Source organism: Danaus plexippus, assembly GCF_018135715.1.
Source record: "Danaus plexippus chromosome 18 unlocalized genomic scaffold, MEX_DaPlex mxdp_35, whole genome shotgun sequence".
Taxonomy (NCBI): Eukaryota; Metazoa; Arthropoda; class Insecta; order Lepidoptera; family Nymphalidae; genus Danaus; species Danaus plexippus.
The window spans coordinates 1,411,598-1,432,224 of NW_026869854.1; the positions used below are offsets into that span (position 1 = coordinate 1,411,598).

At 31.7% G+C, this 20,627-nt stretch overlaps 2 protein-coding genes across 2 annotated transcripts; both read left to right on the top strand.

Moving 5' to 3' along the window:
* The first annotated feature begins 5,129 nt into the window (after window positions 1-5,129).
* Window positions 5,130-7,211, top strand: LOC116773092 (uncharacterized). Its single transcript, XM_032665476.2, has 3 exons — window positions 5,130-5,323; window positions 6,455-6,564; window positions 6,883-7,211. Exons 2-3 carry the CDS (start codon window positions 6,462-6,464, stop codon window positions 7,164-7,166), a joined length of 387 nt encoding a protein of 128 aa, XP_032521367.1. The 5' UTR covers window positions 5,130-5,323; window positions 6,455-6,461; the 3' UTR covers window positions 7,167-7,211.
* A 6,607-nt stretch (window positions 7,212-13,818) lies between these two features.
* On the top strand, window positions 13,819-16,735 carry LOC116773065 (uncharacterized). Its single transcript, XM_032665438.2, has 3 exons — window positions 13,819-13,933; window positions 15,216-15,369; window positions 16,236-16,735. Exons 1-3 carry the CDS (start codon window positions 13,931-13,933, stop codon window positions 16,436-16,438), a joined length of 360 nt encoding a protein of 119 aa, XP_032521329.1. The 5' UTR covers window positions 13,819-13,930; the 3' UTR covers window positions 16,439-16,735.
* The last annotated feature ends 3,892 nt before the right edge of the window (window positions 16,736-20,627 follow it).

Below are 20,627 nucleotides of genomic sequence, written 5' to 3' on the forward strand. Positions count from 1 at the left end.
TGTCTAGTATCAGCCTTCGATTCTATTTGAATGTAATAACTTTAGTTATAGTACAATACACATATAATTTATCTTGTATGTATTTAAAAATTAAACAGTTTATTCAAGTAATAATAAGGTAATCGTCTAGTTTATTAGGACTCTGATAACTCGAGATTTATTGCTCGGAGACATTTTATTGTTTTTTCAGTATTTAATCCTAAGTAATTAAATACGTGTTTACGTCACCCAAGAGCACTTAAAACGATTTAAGAGAATATATTGCTACGTAAAATTTTATTTCACGCTCAAATTAGATATAAAAAAACTTTGTCCCTTTAATGTTAGCTTTTAGTTAACGTTGAAATACTCGTAGGACTTAGCTGGAAACTATTCTGATTAATATTTTTATAGATTTTGTTATATCCACGCAAAACGTTGAGTATGCTAAACGTAAAGTTATATTTTGAAAATTCAATCATACATTAAGTTGAAGCTCTAGAATCATTATCGGCGAGGGCTTGTGAGTTGCGAACTTGAACACTGTTAACTGCACCATGGAGTCGTCTTGAAAGCTATCAACTATTTCGGTGGAATTAATCTTGGGTCATTCGACGATCATCCGATTCAAACCACGTACCAATTAGAGATGCTTTGTTTCCATTGTACCTGTCACAAGTGCTTCCACAAATTGTTCTAGAGTAGGGAAAAAGGTTTCGCTGCTTGGAACATCAGAAAGGATAGACCTGAAACATATAAAATGTTACATTGTTATGTCCAGGCTAATGTACATATTATAAAACAAAGTCCCTTGCCTCTCTGTCTGTCTGATCACGATAAACGGAAAAACTACTGCACCGATTATCAAACAGTTATCACCACTCGATAGCGTGATTCTCGAGGAAGGTTTTAGTATATAATTTGTTAAGTTTTTGTATTTACTTGTGTGTACATTAACGGAAAACATGAGCCGTCTGAGAGCTTTTAACGTAAACGCTGCCTAAAGTCTTTGACATATAACAAAATAATATTTGGTGGAATTGTTTATCTTATGTAGGTCAACAGAAAATTCCGTTGTGGCATATGTCTGTACCTTAAATAATAACAAACTATATCCAGTTTACAGCTTTGAAAAATTGGCATTCCGAAATCATTTACTGGAAAGCTATTAACATACATATGGTATTAAGTCTTATCAAAATAAATTACATCATTTTCAAGCCTACATCAGTATCTGTAAATTACTTTTTAAATCATTTAAATCGGGAGTACCATGTGAAAGTTATCATAATATAAGTTTAATAATTCTCAAAAATTTTATAGGCTATTTTATATTTTTTGTAAAGAGCCCGCGCTAAGCCGGGGCTGGCCCCTAGTTACATAAAATGATGCATATAACAATATTGGAATTTAATAGCAAAATCGTCTGAACTCAGACGGATATTACCAAACTGTTTCATTAACATCTTGTTTACTACATATATTCCAGCTCAATAAATATTTGATACTCCGCTCTGCAATTAGTGTTCTGACAATAATTAATTACAACCAAAAAGTATTTTGTAAATATATCCACCTTTCAAGAGATGATTAAAAATGAATTATTGATAGTGTTCCACGAGAAGTAAATGATTGTGACAAATATTAAAATATTTATTTCTTCTAATCATGAATTTTGATAATTTCTGACCTTATAATTAAAAGTCTTTAAATATTTAATTATAATGGAAACCCATCCGTCATTTACACGCAAGTTAGTGATTACAACCGGCATCTCGTATAACGTATACCGTACCCCGAACCCCGTATCCCGGATCTCGAATCCCGTAAACATCCCGTATCCCGGTCGATTTGTTGCGTGTCAATTGTTTTTGTATCGGACGCTGGTCGAATGATAAGATGTGCTTAATCGAGAAGATCCCTCTGAACTTCCTGTACTCTCGTAATTATTTAGTATCTGGAGGAATGTTGGCTTTTCAATCAAAAACAAAAAATTATAGACTAAGATGAGTGATTTGATCTAATGATATGAATATGCTCGATCGGGACACAACAAAAGTATGATAAGTCTAAGATTTTTGAAGAGCTTTTCCTTAAATTTCGCAGAACTGTGAATATCATAGCGGTTATTTTAAGATTTACATCGGAGGACAAGTCTCGGAACAACCGCTAAGAAATATAATATATCAGAATAAAATGTGCGGAACATTTATGCACGGGCCATATTTCATGAAGTTTTCTATGTTTTATACGACGACAACTTCAAGACTTCTGCGAAACTCTCGAGCTATCTGAGACATAGCGCACTTAATATTTACAAGTGAGTTGGATGTATGTTATGTTGTTACTGCGATATCAGGAAATTAAATACAGACATTTCATTTCACATACTTTTATAAGGTGAAATATTAAAAAATATATCAACGAATGAAATTAGGGGTAGATGGAAAAAATAAGCTAAGCTATAAGCTCTTTTGAAAGATGAGAGAGGAAACATAAGCTCTCCCAAAAATTACTGAAGGAAAGTCGCTCCTTGTTGTCTTGTCTGTTACCAAATTTAATTACAGTCGTATTATATAAAAACAATTAGAATGAATTTGTTTTTCGACGAGGAATTTCATATCCTCAGTGGAGGTTCGTGTATTTTTTTACGATATCATCATCTTTTTACCTACTTTTATCATAAACTCTATATATATATATGTAAAGGCTGAGATCTTAATAACTTATTTTAAAATTTTTTTCTTTGAAAATAAATTTAACTATTGGACATCATAAATGTATGAGGACGGTATAATAAAATAAAAACGCTTACGTAAATAGCGTTAGAATTTAAAACAGTTCAATCAAGCTCATACCCGCCGGATCAGGGGAATATGGAATCAAAGAAATTTACTCTGAATTAAATCAAATCGACAAATAAAACATAATATAATATTACTATGGATAAATTTTACACGAGAAACAAAAAAGTTTTTGTTAAAATATATTTTTTTCTCCTCTATTTCTTATCAACGGCAGAAAGTAAATCATTTCAAATTAGTTTTATACGGCAAACCACTCTTCATGTTTGGCCACAGCGGTCCACATATTAGCGGTAACCTCGTAATATTCTTTTCAAGCGTGAGATCAAATTATGATTGTTTCGATATTTGCGGACACACCCGGAGGCTGTGTATAGTATACCATGATCTGCGCTCATCTAATTCGGGTCAGTGACTACTTGAATAGCGGCTCGTTAGTTTGACTGCTCCAGTTTAGCTCAAAACTACGCGCTCGACATTTTAAAGAATATTCCAGCGCGGCTTTTTATACATGGCTTTTTAAACGTCAATTTAATTTCCTTTTTTATATGACGCGTATCCTCAACTGTAACATGCGACGCGCTCTCCCAATGGAAATTGTACCTATACTGTACGGTTAAATAACATGCTCGTAAAAAAATATTTAATAAATCACATGCTAATATTACTATTTTATAATAACGTCAATTTATTATTACTATCTTTTATGTATCATTCATAAGTTCGCGATTGATTTGTTTCTCGATAGATTCAATAGGATCATTAATTTCATAAAGTTATAATAGCAACAACTTAATCGTATTTACTTTCTGCGGTACCGAAGTACCATATAATGCAAACCACCGCATGCTGTTACGTGTATACTGCAAGTTAAACACCATCTGTTACTGACTGTGCTTAAACGCTGTACTAAAATACGCTTGTACTATATCCGTAACATAATTTTAACAGTTAATAACTGACTCTCATAACAACATATATATATTAAAGGTAATAAACTAATAATACTAGTATGTAGCTAATACAACTAATAGTTCATATTAGCGACAGCCGAGGGGACTCTTCACAAAGGGAAAGATATCCGACAAATCTGAAGGGCACAAGGTTTTTATCCAGTCCCCAGACATCGCTGTATACAGGTTGCGACAGTAATATAAAAAATACATAATAAAAAAACTAATCATTTTTAAATCCGAAGCTTTTTGTATTGAGTTACTTTTTTAGTAAAGCATATAAAAAATAGGACCTCTATTTCGTTTGAATCACATCAAACGAATCCATTGAGAGTATGTAATATAATGGTGTATACGAGATCAATGTTTTATTTACTAAATAAATTGTAATCTAGAAAATTACAAGATTACAGTTTATTAAAATAATATAAAAAGAAGAGGTTTAATGTTACAATATAAAATTAAAGTTATAATTGTCATTCTTTTTAATTACAATACCTTCAAACAATATAAATATGAAACGTAATCAAAGTAAAAAATAAAATAGAATAAAAACTAATAACAAAATATGTTCCATATTGGAAAATAATATTAGGATCGCACTAAATTAACAATAATAAAGTATAAAACGTTCATCCCTGTATAAAACATTGGTCAGAGCCATCAGAAAGGCGTGAAATAGCAGGTGATCCTGAGAGATTATCTCGCCTCCAAGATCATTTCAGTCAAAGCAGTTTTTCTAGACTCCTCTAATAACATGATGGCTTAAGTAGACTGTTCAATGGATTTCATTTTTAAATTAAAAATATCGGTAGTTTTTTTAATTAGAGTGCACCACAGTTTTATCGCTGAAAGCCATCGGTAAAGGCGAAGTTTTCCAATGTAAAATACATTAAATAGGAACGTCATTGGTTTAAAGAGGAAACTGATACGGGTTTGCAATTTAAAAAAGTATTTTTTGAGGCAAAGCATACGAAATTATATCACTCTTTCACTCTCACATTAACTTTTATGGTGCCATCCCTTTCCATCTGCTATTTTTATGACAGATAAACCAATTTAATGTTTATAGATATTAGATACATCGTAAATTGTTTATTTTGTATGGAATTTTTTAAGCCGGTCTCTATTTACGATTTCATTTACTTGTGAAGATTTAATAGATCTGAATTAATTTGTAATTTGTATTAATATATTTATTTTGTTAATTTAAACTTATTATATTAAAACATTTTAAATTTATAACGGGACATAGTTTACTATTATAAGTCCTGCGTATTGAAAAATTTTTTTTTTTTAAGAAATATATAGATTGGATTTTTAGTATTTATTATCTGTAATTTTTACTATCTGTTTTCACTGACTGACATCTTAGGTAATAGACGGTAAACAAAACGTCACATCAATCCAAAATGTCAAAAATCAAGTAACTACATGATGATACATTAAATAATCTTAAATCTTATTGTACTGGAACCAGTCGGTCACGTTTCTCGAAATGAAAACGAAATAGTCAGTTTGTTTGAAATATTAATATCATTTATCTGTATCAAATACATTCCAATCGCCCACTGATAAAATTTACAGGTAAGTGAATAGATCATATTTACAACCATATAGGAGATCATATTTACATCCAGGTAGTAGAATCGTAGGAGCCTTACACAAAACGTTTAAGTATTAAAAAACACATCGTTTGGCTCTATCCTATTTCTTCAGTGCTGAATTAAAAAGGGGAGAGTTATTTTAAATTTCGCGTCACATTCGTCACGTACGATCGCAAGTAGAATTATCTAACGTAAAACATCGAAGCCAATTTGTCCCCTCCCTCAAATTTAGCGCGCTTGTTAAAAACGACCCGAATATATAATGGTCGGATTACAAAACGAATACATTCGAACGGAACTCGCAACGTTATTGAGTATCATTTAGTTTACGAAAACCGTTTTCAGAACTTCAATTTGACGATATATGAATCACATTTACGTTTTATTTCTGTGTAAATAAAATATTAAAACTAAAAATATCGCAGAGTTGATACTTAGATTTATTTTATCTCACGAAATTTCAAAACAAAATGTGATTTTCGGGTAGACTACTTGACTTATATAACTTTTGTTTTACATTTGATCCGATGTTTTGTTTTATAGTTCTTTTACAGCAACCATGAACACGGATAGACTAGACGAAAGTGTCTGTCGGTTAATTTTATATTTTTCATCTACGACCAACCATTTCTTAATTTTCACGAGTTCTTGTTCTATATGTACGCAGAACGCGCTGCCTGTGTTGAGTTCTAGCATCGTGGTTACGAACATTGATAATTTTGACAAGGGGATCTCAAGTGTTACATAATAGCCATCTTCTCTATTGAAATTTGGATGTTTTTTAAATTTAGCAACCTTACGCTTTCTTATAGGTATAAAACTTTTTTAAAGAGTAAGGATGTATAGTTTATCATCACGCAAGCAATGGCTCAACACGTCCCTTGTGTGTTCACATACTGCTGACTTCTAAACACACATATTTTTAATATCTTAAATATTTTTAATATCAAAACGTCCGAAAGCTCTAATAAATTGGAAAATAAAATAATATACAATGAATACATTCGAAAATTATAGTTTCATTTAATCGTGTACTTGTTGTGTACAAAAATTTTATATGTCATAAATAATAAAAAAAAAACATAAATATTTGAAATTTAACGCTTGTAAGGACATCTATGGAATGGAGATTCTACGGTCCCGTGGTAATGGCGGTGGTACTGTTCCTACTGGTCGGTACCATCTTCGAACGAAGAATCGAAGCTGCCATACGACGTATCAGTAAGTTAGTTTATAGTTTACATTAAAATCTCTGATTAATTCACTTCATTAAACTTCACTATCACGCATTTTAGTTAGTCTTATGATACGTATTAACTGGAATGACAACATATTTCTATGTTTTGAATTTTTATTCCTTAATAATTGTTTCGGTTTATTCAAAGAAACATTAATGTACAAAGCCTTAACACCAGGACTGTATATGTATGAAATGGAAGCTTTTTTATAGTATAGAAGCCATTATTCTTCAAACAATTCGTACAGAGTTTTTCCTTTGCCAGCCCCTATTATATTTAAAATCAATATATAACTTTACAGTAGAACACCAACAACTCCTGCTAGAAGCTAGTCGTGAGGAAGCCAACCTACCTGTGGCCGAAGCTACTGACAGCTCGCAAGCCTCAACTAGCGCTTCCCAAAAAACATTGGAATCAAAAAAATTAAATGCAACAAAAAGTTTAATTTCCTCTGCAACATTCCAATCTCTTCCTAACTCTATGTCTAAGCCTCTAGAATGTGAGAGCAGCACTTTTATAACCGGCAGCTCCCTAGAACGTAAGAGCAATGCCTTCATCAAACCCGTGCCTGAAATCACAATATGACGTACTAATTATAATTCAACTGTCAATAAAATATGAATATTTGAATGACTTTCAATCTACCGACCCCACAACAAACTTTACCTATCATAAATATTAAAAGGGACTAATAATTGTCAGTCGACCACGTTTCATTAGATTAGCTTATATTTTATTTATTTATTTAATCATATATACATATGTATATTGTAAATTTAGTCAGTAGTTTCAAGTTCGAACTGCCTAATAAGATATTCACTAAAACATAAATACATAAATATTATATCAAATAACACGACCCCTTTAATATTCACACACATCAGCCTTCTCACATCTAAACCCGTTATGATTTCCAAGCCTTCGAAATAAATCCATCCGATTCCGTCAGAATCACTAAGGAGGTTTGACGTGTCGTGTAGGACGTATGGCGGGTAAGGCGGGACAGGGACGAATTACCCGGATACCCGGTTACCCGGCCGGGGTAATTTCCCCTGTGGCCGCGTCTTTGCATGCCCCGTTTGAACCGGCTTACGTTACCGCCTTTGTTATCGACCGTCCCATTGATTAGTGTTGCTATGTAAGTTGGTATTAATTAAGTTCTAAGTGGCTCTGCATATTGAATTCCGATATGTTGGATATTGTAATTATATTGGTTTCACTTTGATTGCTGCATACTTTAAGGTTTAAACAACATGTTACTGCACACGGACTGTCAAGTTCGTGATATTTGTCAGGATTTTTAATTACGGACCGAAACAGACTTTAGTCTGAGAGGTGGCGGTAGACTGTGGGATGCTGAGTGGCACTTCATAACGCCGAGCCACTTCTCACACCGAACTGCGGTTGTTTGTACGCAAAGACACAGTTTTACTTTATTTTCACCTTTAATTTACTAAGAAACTCTAAAACTACATAGTTAATAAAAATATTTTTTCATTTCATATAAAAATAGATCAAAAGTCCTAATATAATACCGAAGGGACAGCAGCTCTCAGGTTAAACATGAATTATACTCAATTTAAAGTTGCGAATAACATGGCCGTCTATTTGCATGTTTTATTACTAGCGACTCCTCCATACACAGGAGATTATAACTTTGTTGGATTGTAAAATATTGTCATCAACGCTAAATTCCATAATATCCACGCGTCAACGCGGTTTCAACTTGGAAGCTGATGAATTGGACGGCTGTGTTACAGACTATACACCTGATTATGTACGAGGCATAGATTCAAACTTTTCATATTCGAAAGGGATTTAGTTCATTTAAATTGAGTTTCAGAAACTTAATAAAAACGTAATTTCTGTCATACTGTGGAATATATTTACTTCGATCCACGTCGAATAGATTCTAAGCTTATAACATCGGATCATGTGAAGTGTTGATATCTTCATACGTAATTCTCTCCCCACTATAATTTCCGGCTTATTATTTAGCAGCCTGCCGTTATTAACCAACTGACAGGTTTGTAATAATCAATTGAAGCCGTGATAATCTAGTTTGATTCGCTTTAAACACTAGTTTAATTACATTTGTATGATATAAATTAATTTAAGCGGTTTATATTTAAAAATCCCTGGCGTAATATGGTTCGAATCAATGGTCACTTTTCATTGGTGTAAATGAGGTAATTTTGGTTATGATTTAAAATATTCAATGCAGAAATGAGTCCAAGACTCGAATAGATATAAACAAATACATCAGTGTAATGGGATCGTAAACATAACCAATGTTATGTAATAATGTTATTCATAAATTCATGAATGAATAGAGCATCATGTTCGTAGCGCCATCGGAATATTAAAAACTGTTTTCGTATAGGAAGTGTTTTGTTCTGACGTTTTCCTGTTCAATGGAAATATTGAAAGATATAGCTCTGTTTTTTTTTTCTAATAGTTGTATATAGAAATGAGGGTGATGCGGCCTAGATGTACGATATTGGTTAAGCGAAGATGACCTCACTACAGATTGGATGGACGATTGATTGCCGTTGGATTTTTTCTATTTTAACTTTTGATTTTTTATAGCAATAACACTTTTTATTGTTATTGCTAGATTAAATTGTTCTTTTTTTTCAACTGGCTCTATAGAAGTTATAGAGACAACAATCTACAAACTGATCTTCCCCAAGAGAGTAATATGTATACAGGACTCCCGGATAGTATTTCATAGTTTATCTATGTTAAATATTTCTTCTAAACTTGTTTATATTTCTGACAAATGACAAATAGCCATCAAAACTTCACATACGCAACGTAATAATCAAATATTCAATATAGAATATCATAGGATAAACTTTACAAATAAAGTAGGTACATACTAATAATTTGAGTATTCTAGGTACTTCTTGTTATAGAATGTATAACTCGCTGGCTATATAAACTCGAATACTTAAAGAACATCTGTGAATATAAAATGAATAAATAATTTGTGATTAGAATAAAAAGTAATACACTTAATGGAGGTTTTCAATATTCATCGAGTAACTCATGAATAATCTCGTAAGACCCAATAAAAACTACTCACAAAAATCATCGAAACTAAAACTAAACACGTTTTTTTTATATCGTAATAAAAGTAGGTATTTTATATAACGACGCCGAACTTTTGAACCACTTATATAAAAAATAACGTATGTTTACAATAACGTTATTATAAGAGGAATGCGTACATTTTAATCTTTACAGAGAAAGGGAAAACAACAACTGAGAACTCTATTACGCATTCTAAACAACTTTTTTATTGGCAACATGTTAAGCGCGTCTCTAGAAAGTGGCTTGCGTTTGTTCAGGACTACCCAAATAATCTATTGTTCTTACAAATTTATTTACCACCCTTCCGTGAAACTAACAAAACCTACACTTATATTCTTAAGGTTTCAAATCGCGTGACATTCTAATGCCGGCCTGCAAATGTTTTTTTGTACTTATCATGTATACTTTCTTGATAGAATTAAAATACGACGCCAATTTTCGAACGTTAATGTTGTTGGGTGTATTTGTTTCATTTTCCTCATGTTTGTTTCTCAAATAACACTTAACGTATCGAAGTACGTTTCCGCATAAGCACATGTTTGTTTTGAGAAAATGTACTATACTCAATTTACTCACAGGTGAGTCTTTACTTATGTTTAGATTTTATTGTACATTGACTTTAACAAATAGATAAACGAATAAAATTATATGATATGTTGAAAATAATATAAACTTCTATAAAGAATACATTTACGCTTAATGATAAAAAGACCTAAATAATTATCACATGTTGAAAGAAATTTATCTTTTTATGAAAATGCATTTTAAGTATTATTTACTCCTGTCTTTGAAATGAAAAACTAGACAAATTTTTCCGAAGTTGATCTGCAAATTCTTAATTTTTCATCAAAACGTTCGTTATCAATCTTTGCAGCCGATGCGTATAACTTCTGTATAAAATATACATCCGAAAAACTGTGCTAATAATCTCAGAATCATTATCACACTCCACTGACAATGAACAAGATTAAATTATGCTGAATCTAATTAAGAGGTAATCTCGTAAATTAACGTATAACTTAAGAGGTCACGAAGTTTGATCCTAGGCTTGAAGTCAAATTAATTATTGACACAGACAGCAGGAACAAAGCCAAAACACTGAACAAATGTTAACTTTTTCCTTTGATTTATAACATTGTAACGTAAAATGTTAGTCCGTGTTCATCCGTTCACATTCAGCTTTCAGTTGAGAGTTTATATTAATATTTTATTCAGGTTTTATTTATTCAAACTCGTCGTGGACGTGTTCTAGATGTAACCTCGACAAATGTATTCATTATAATCATTAATAACAGTTTAAAAAGTACACATTATTATTGATCTATCGTGCAACTGTATTACCTAACTATAGCAATATTAATACTTAAGTATAAATACCAAGCTATATAGTATTCAACGAATATAAGAAACAAACACTTGTAAAGATATTTTTAATAATATATTTCCCATTACTTGTTTTTTTTTACTGCTAAGGCTTCATTCGCACTGGCGTCGTATGATATTTTGCATATGTCAACGTTTTTATTTGTTGGAACCCATTATTTCCTAATTAATGGTCCATCTTATGAAGTACCTATATGTCATTTAAACCGATTGTCAGTTGTGTATGGATGTAATGAAAAAAGTTTTACCAATATGTCTGCCTTTCCCGTCGTCCGGACGCCTGTTGTATTTAACAATGAAATGAGAAACGTCAAAACTCTGAAACTAAACATCCATTTCCCGGAGTTAAATAAAATTGTACGGTCCAGTTATCACAGATAAATATTTGTCATAATTCCAAATGTTTAAGTACAACGCCATCTATATTTTCTTATGTTAAGTGAGATTCAAATGCTCTGAGACGATTGCTTTCAAGTAAAAACTTGGTCTGGAGATAATATTCAAGAAGAGGTCGCTTTACATAGCCTTTAAGTTTTTCAAATCACGTCACTTTAATATTACTTACGTAATTGCATAAACTTTAAGACATTTTAATTAGTGGAGCAATTAGTTACATTTTTTCATTTATGAATAAAAAACAGGAGAATGTCCGTATGTAGTGTAAGCAGAAAACTTATAGAAAGGCTGTTGTGTATTCGAAGTACTTTACAAAAATTCTGAAAGGGGGATATTTCTTATTTTCTTAAAGCATCGCTACTATTGATCCTAGATCAATAGTAGTCTATACTGTAGACTCTACAGTCTACAGCCTACTTGGTGTTATGGGTTGTATGCCAATAAACGAATTTAACTGCCAATACAATTTACCTGTCAATTGACATTAAGCTTTCGAGGACTCTTTTTATTCGACCTCTATAAACTTGGATTATAGATAAAATTAAATTAAAAATAAGTGACAAACTTACCGGAAAAATCTTTATTAAAACACGAATAACTAAATATTGAAAGTTGTCAGATATTGATAAATAATTAAACCGTACTCAAAACACAAACCTGTGTTACAAGTGACAGCCGACAAACCATTTAGTACACGTATTTTTAAAACCAATTGGCGGTTGTTCACAAATGTTGTTATAGTAACTATTACTTTGTAAATTTCCTTGTAATCGAGAAGAGAACTTTAAGTATTTAAAACATGCAAGTAGAAATGGTAACGATAATGAATTGAAAACATTCTCTTTGAAGAATATATTTTCTTTTTATATATATATTTTTTACGAACCGTTAAGCAGGAACATAGATCAATAATTAAACACTGTTTTATACATCTCATAACTTGTACCAAAATACAGACCGAATTTTAATACAAGAAATACGAGCGCTGCGGAACAATGCTCACACTTTATCACGCGTATTATAGAATTACTATCGGCCCGCCATTATTAACACTAGTATTAACAAAATTATTATAATTATGTTTATATTTTAAACAATTTCGATTTAAATATAATCACTTTAATTTTCATTTCCTTTATTTCAAAAAGTTTTAAATAACGAGATGACAATGAAAGGCTTTTAAGTGTTAAGTAACGTGACGCGATTTCCTAAGAGAATAACGTTCATACTGAATAGTTATATATTCCTTTGATGTTTATAAAAGTTATGTATGACTAATTTCCCAACAAAACACTATCAGTTCAGTGTCGGGGCTTCACAACACACTAAAGTGTAATCTGACTGTGTCTGCAGTTCTTAGCGTAATTAGCGTCCATCCAGAGCATTACCACGAGTTTGGATTAACAGACTACATACGGGGCGTTTATTACTTTAATAAACAACGTGCAAGGATTTATAAACAAACAACTGGAAAGTCTTCGTATTTAGCTTGATGACGTCACTAATAACAGGCGAGGAAGCGAAGAAAAAATATCGTTAGCGGTAAACGACAATAAAAAAATTCTGTGTCCAACTTTCATCTTGTCTTCCTTTGATCACGGCTGCTAAAAAGTAATCATTACTTAGGCTTACAAAGATTCATAGCCCAAAAAAAGTAGTTTAATTTAAAAGTACATATATATTTTTAAAATGTTACATACCTATTAATAAAAAATTACATCCTCTACTTTGGAAAATAAACACCATTGATAACAGTTGAATAATAAATAATAATCAAAGTGACTTATTATTTAAGTCAGATAATGAGTTAAAGATATTATCTTTTCACGTATCTAATTGATATAAAACTTTCCTTATGTATATTTAAATTGATTATCTTCGAGAAAAGCTATCGAATGCAATGAGATCTTTCTAATCCTTTATTCCTGGTAAGAATATGGAATATTTTACATGCACTCCCTACTCAGCTGCTCTCGATTTTAATCTTACACGAAAAATAACAAAATATATACGAACGTACAAAAAGTATATATGTTCTTATACTGCTACTCATCATACATTAATTAAAAATTTAATAACTAAAGAATTCACAGAACATTCACACAAATCAAAGAAAATATAAGCAAAAATGAAATTATTACAAAAGCGACATACGAGTAGGTCGTGATGCTTAAATACGATGCTCCTGTGACCATGTTTTATGTCTTTTCTAAGACAACGTGAATAAACGTCCTCATACAAAAATACTTTTTAATTGACATGAACATTTTCCTCTACTTAAATAAAGTGGAAAATTTTGTGTAGAAAATATTATATAAATAAAATTATATAACAGTGCAATGAAAATTGTAGGCATCTGTATGTTTTACGGCAAGTATTCAGTTTTAAGGTGATCATGGCCAACCTCATCTTACGTTGTAAGAGTGAAAGTCCAGCCAGCCTCCTCGCGGCCACAACGGAACTTGACATACGCCATGGTGAGTGTGTACAATATAATATATAATTTATTATTCATTAAAACACTTTTTTTTTTAATAAATAAAATCTCTTTTGTTGAAACTCCTTTTACATTTTATTAGTATTGACATTATAAATAATATTAGACATACATTTCTCTTTAATTATGAATTTGAAAGAAAATATATCTTTGCGGTTTCATTTTTGCTTTTTATGTTTGTTATTGAAGAAAGTTTGTATTTTGTTTATTAGTTCTCTTAAGAAAATATATTTTATGAATACGAGAACCGTTCGACGTTCAATTAAACATTATATTTTTTGTATTACGTATTGTGTTTTTCCAGAAATATGTTTTCCATTTGTAATATTTACACATTATATAAGCTAATAAAAAATAATACCAACAGTGCTGTTTCATAAGTTTGGCTCTTACGAATAATATATTGTAGGTAATCGGTGTTCTGTTGATGTGAACACTATTACTTAATTTGTTTCATACATTGATTATGTTTTTACTGACAGCGACATATCATTTTTCATACCATCTTTAGGTACGTTCATGTAACTTTCGATCGGTTCGCAAAAAGGAATATAATCAATCAAACACATACTGATAATCCGTTTGTAGAATACTCCAGAACCGTTTGTCGAGCCTTTTTAACCGATTCCAAAAAAGGAGGATTTGCCATTCGTATGTATTGGTTATAAAGACTGTCGCTTTAAACAATTCTCTTTAACTTTAAGTACACACGCAATATGTATGCAAATACGTATTTGTTGTACAACAGATTTAAACACTCGTTCAAAACCTGTTTTATAAGCACCTTAAGTTACGATCGCCTTTATGTAACGTAATTATGATATGGAAAATATTTAAAACTAAAAGGAAAAAAAGTTTAATCAATGCTTGAGTTGAGAACAATCAGTACATTTACTTTTACTTTGCTCTTTTCATATTCTTGTTTAAATTCATAAAAATAAAGAGATCTTGAAGGAATTGTACCTACTTAAGTTAAATATTAAAAGTCACTTTAAGATCTTGGGAACTTATACATCGTGGTATAAGATTGAATACTATTCCTGTTCCTGATTTTTCTTTTAAAAAGTTATTTCCTTACAATTATATTACAATATATCTTTGAAAGCCAACCACATTATTAACGCAATGTCAGCGCTGACGTCATACAAATTAAATATAGTTATTTAATGTAGGTACAAAAATATTTAGCCAAACAAGGTATTACATATTCAAAGATGTCTATAAACCTTCATTATTTTATTAATTAATTTTGGTTGTTAAAGGGTGCATCTCAGAGTGACCAGGGAAATGCCGGCAAAGCTGATCTCGTGACCAGAATTAAATCGAGAGTTGAGAGCGTGGATCCCGTGAAGGCCAGGGAACTCGGTGGTGTATTCCTCTTTAACATCATCAAAGGAACGTCAGTTTATTCTTGGAGTAAGGAATTGAAATTAAGATTTAAATTACTTCTCATATCGTTTATGTTTTTCATCGAAAAACTAAGTCTGTTATCAAAAGAATGTGAATTACTTCAAGCCGCTCAAAGTCACAGCATACATACTTTTGTTGTTATATTTTGAAATGACAAACGAAATACACTAAATATAAAATTCAGTACATGAGGTAGCGCGTGTTGTTAAACAGAATCGGCGCCACAGAGTGCGGTCGAATGTATGGTTTATGCCGGAAAGATTAAATTTACAACCAGAAACCGGCAACGCTACAATCCGGTGCAGCGTTCCCAAAATCTAATTATGAATTAAAAAATAGACGGTTCGGTGAAAAGCTATTCGGTTTAATAGAATTCTCAGGTTTTTACCAACACCAATAAACATTAATTAACTATATAATGTAAATGTTGCTCTGGCCAACACTACATGAATATAGTATTCAATTTTATATGTGAAATAAAAAAAATACAAAAATATCTATTAAAGGAAGAATATAACTTTAAAAAACTATCGTATGTAGAGGAAGATATTCCTTCAGTTTTATATATACAGTATCCTATAAGCAGAGTAAGAGTTAAGGTGAGATTATATATTTAGCACTTTGGGAATTAAATGTACTGATTTCTAGGCACATATAAAGTAAAATTTTGTTAAGAATAATTTGAGCTATTCTGGAGGTCATAACATTAAAAGGGAAGAGTACATGCGCAAATGATAAATTAATAATATTAAATCAAAACAAAAAACTTGTATTTCCAGAGTTGAAAGTTAGACTGATACAATAATACAGACTGGGTAACGTCAAAGGTGTATAGACTTTATTTGTAATATTATGACCCACTTCCGTTCCAGCTCTAGATCTGAACAAGCCGACTGTGTACGAGGGCGAGCCAGACGACGACCCCGACACCACGTTCACTCTCAACGAGCACTACTTTAAACAGCTGGTCTCCGGACGAGAAGATCCTCGCGTCATCATGCAGGCAGGACGCTGCTCGGTCACTGGGGATATTATGAGGGCAATGAAACTTGAACCATATATTAAACTCGATTAGATTCAATTTCGACTGCCGTCTAGTTTTCTAAGTGATATCCTATGTCTTTAAAGCAAGTTTCTGTGTAGATAAAAATAATGTTTTAATATAATCAAACATACCTATACATTTAAACAATAATGTATTAGGAAGTCTATTGAGAGGTAAATGATTTCCAAAACCTCCATGTTTAACAGATAGCGACAAGCTCAATGCAATATTTTTACTGTATAACGTAATGTCGCTCTATGTAGTGTATTTGTATTTTTAATTACCATAAATTATTATTAGAAAAAATTACAATAAGTATACATAAAATTCTTTTTGATTTAATATCACCAGTCTCCCTTTGTTGTTATTTGATCATATTTGTTTCTGCTTTTTTTCTGATGAATTTTCTTATTGAATGAAGCGAGCGGAACGCTGTACTAACGACTCAGGTCATTCGTCTACGGAGATGATCTCGGCAACCGAATGTACAATCAAATCGAGGTGTTATGGTTCGTTAGCTCTCAAATAATAATCTGGGGTGGTTTTTATGTAAAAAAAAAATTAGATCGGGCAATTAATTTCAATTTTAGGGCCGGAAAACGAAACCCGTGTCCAGAAACATGTTTCGGTACCGAAACGTTTAGGTCGCTTCACACTATTTGCACCGAGATCTTTGCGAAAAATGATAAGGTGCATCTCCAAGTAATATTATGATAATAACTTTTATAGCTTGACATAAACCAAGAAATTGTGTTTAAATCCAAAATTACACATGAAATAACGTAATTTTGATTCCACATCTAATATTATTAAATAATACTTCAATATTATAAAACTTATTGCATTTAAATATTTTTAATAAATTATAAATATGAAAATTGTAATTTTATAAACATTATATAAATTAAGGTTTGCACAATATAATATTTTTTTTGTTTATTAGAAACGTTTCAAAACATTTCAAAATCCTATTGAATATGAAATTTACTTTCAATAGTTTTCCTGAAAATTCAGATTTCAAAAAGCCGTGTCTGCTTACCTTGTCGTTTATAAACAGCTTAAATACTTTTTAATCGTCCGAAACGGAAAGGTCCGTTCCATTTGCTTTTTTATTTTTTAAAAAAAAATCTAGTTACACTTATATTATAAGATTTTTTTACTGACTTGCTTTCCAAACACAACATAACGCTTTTAAAATGAATGTAACTTGGTGTGAATTTGATATTATAAATTATATAGATTTAAAATCTTTTCTCTGTCTCTGACTTCTATCGATACAGACAAATGAAATAAAACGGTCTTCGAAGAATTATGGTATGAATTAAATAATTAGGTCTTAAAAATCAAATATTCTAGACCATAATATATAGTTGACGTTTTAATATAGGGACCCCAAGAAAGTAATTTTCATAACCTTTGTTAACATTCGCATTTGTAATAGTGTGTTGCTTAGAAATATTTAAAGACAAGATTAAAATAAATCTGTGCACGTCTTTTAATCATAACACTGTGTCCGTACAACCATCTATAATCTATGTGTATAAAATAATTACTTAGGGATCTAAATAAAACATTATAATAATATCTAGGATTCTTTATTCACATTTCACGCATATATTAGATGAGATCTCGTCTCACGGTTGCTGTAATGTAATCGAAACTCCGCGAAAATATAGAAACAACATAATAAATTCAAGTCGTCCCATCCAAAGACATAGTTTCATTCGAAACACATAACTTCAGACCGATCGGAAATTAGTAATTCCGATGAATTAAAAAAATTTAAACTATTTTATTAAGATAGTTAAACTTATTGGTGTACGACTTTTTATTACAAGAATACTCTATAGATTCCTATTCCTATATTAAGGATCGTATGAACGAAACACGTTCTTTTCTTGGTTGATGCTGTATATATTATTGATTCACGTTACATATTAGTACGCTGGTATGACACATACAAACATACATATATATCCACAGTATAAAATCTTTAGACACTGCTGAACGGAGGCAGCGCCTGTGATCTATCCATGTCCAAGCCACTCCGCATCTAGCTGTTCACGACATTACAATCAATTAATCTAATCTTTGTTATATTGCGATGAAACCTTTCAGTAAATTATAACCCACGTATACCGTATACCGTTCTTGTACCTATTAAATCGTATTTAGTATACTGTGTCACTCTTGTCACTGTCTAGCAGTATCTGTGTTAGTTAACGTGGAGGTAACATGCCTTACAAGTCTAACAAGTAACATTACCTAGGTAACACTGAAAATGTTTGGAAAGTGAAAACGTCCTTATGTAGAGAGATGCCAATACTTTTATTGTTTTTAGAAGTTATCTCCATGCCTCTCTATACATCGCGTCATTCTATGGAACCAGTGAGAAAAGCATTGGGACCATTCTTCCCTAGTGGTCTCTTTTATGGCATTTTCATAAGCTTTCACCGTATCTTCAACGCTCGTAAAGCGAATATTTATATATTCACTTTACGCTATATATAAATTTTATCTTTAGTTCTGGGAATAAATAAAAGTCGCAGGGCACCAGGCCAGGACTGTATGGCGGATGACTCATTATCTCGATGCTTGCCATAGTCAAATATTCAAAAACCGTTTTGCGGAGTGCGCTAAAGCATTGTCGTGATGAAGGAGGATCCTGCTTCGAGGGCACTGCAGTCGATTTTTTTTTAATATAATAGACAAACAGTGATTGACATACCAGTCTACAATAACTGTCCTTCTATCTTCTAGCACATCTGTTGCGAAATGACTTTTTCGACCACAGAATGAGGCAATTATATATTTTCCTTCACTTCTTCCTTTCTTTACCTTAGTTGATCGCTCCTCGAAAGGAAACACCCAATGTCTTTTGGTTTCGCGTTCGTTTCAATATATCCAACTTCCATCAACTTTGACGACGTCAATTACAGCCTTTGAGTCACTGCCGTGGAACTTATCTAACATTTGGCGACACCAGACCATGCAAAAGGTGTTTCTGGTTGTCGGTTAAGGTATGGGAAATCCATCTACTACAAAGCTTCCTGACGCCTAAATGTTCCTGTAACTTGTTCTTTGAACTTGGCTCATGCCAACGCTTGCCCATACCTGCTGGTACGTCAGTCTCTTATCTTCCTCTATCATACGGCGCCAGCACTGATGTTATCTTCAGTAGTCGCTGTTAATGGACGTCCCTCACGCGGATCATCATAGAGATTGCTACGTCCACTCTTAAACCAGTTAAACCAATTGTAAATAGTGGCACGAGACGGGGCTTCATTAAGAAATATTAATCGCAGCCTATCGTAGCTTTGTTATTGAGGAAGCCCACAATGAAAGTCATAATAAATCATTGACCGAAAATTTTCTCGCGTTAGGTTCATTTTCACGTGTAACAAGAGTTTTAGATTTGCCGCCAATTCACAAAAACAAATAACAAATGTATGCAATATACTACATTAGGTCACCAAAGAGTTCTAAATTTGAAATTCAAAAAATGTTTCCATGAGCAATGTTTCTAACTGGCCCGTTCTAAAAATTTTCAGTGTTGCCCACGTATCATAAAGATATATATCAAGACTTTTAACCGCTTTTTAATTTTATCAAAACTATAGTCCGGTGTCTGTAAAAGGCATTGATTTTCAACAAATCTTTTATACTAAATAAAATCTATATCAAGTTTCACATTTTCAAAAGTGATATTCTCAAATTGTTTAACTTCGTTTCATCGTCCAGAATATAGAGTTACTATTAAGTACATTGTTGAACATTCTAAATAACGGTACGCCAGCAATTGTGTCTTAATTTTTCGTTCGATAGATAGATTCGTTGATAAGATATTGTTTCTTAACCTTCGCTATAAAAACATATAAAAGATATAAACTAATGTAAAAGACGCATTAGCAATAGTATTTTTTTATAATACACTTTTTCAATCTAACAGCTTCTTTAAAGGGGGCCGCAATTAATAGGCAGCTTTAATTAAAGAATATTTAAACTTGACAAACGACATAGCTTCAAGCGTGAGTTCTTCAAGTAATGTCATTTAGTAGTGTCTGCGTTATTATTTTATTATTGTTGTAATAAAATTTCATATAGTATAAGTTTTATATAACATTCAAATAAGGATAACTTGTACTTTAATAATATAAACGTTAATATAATCTGTATCCGCTGTTATACATAGTAATATTAGTACGGATAATAACACTCA

Coding starts and splice junctions, on each gene's coding strand:
- LOC116773092 (XM_032665476.2), top strand. CDS start 6,462: ATGGAATGGAGATTCTACGGTCCCGTGGTAATGGCGGTGGTACTGTTC. Junction 6,565..6,882: donor AGCTGCCATACGACGTATCA/GTAAGTTAGTTT, acceptor ATAACTTTACAG/TAGAACACCAACAACTCCTG.
- LOC116773065 (XM_032665438.2), top strand. Junction 15,370..16,235: donor AACGTCAGTTTATTCTTGGA/GTAAGGAATTGA, acceptor CTTCCGTTCCAG/CTCTAGATCTGAACAAGCCG.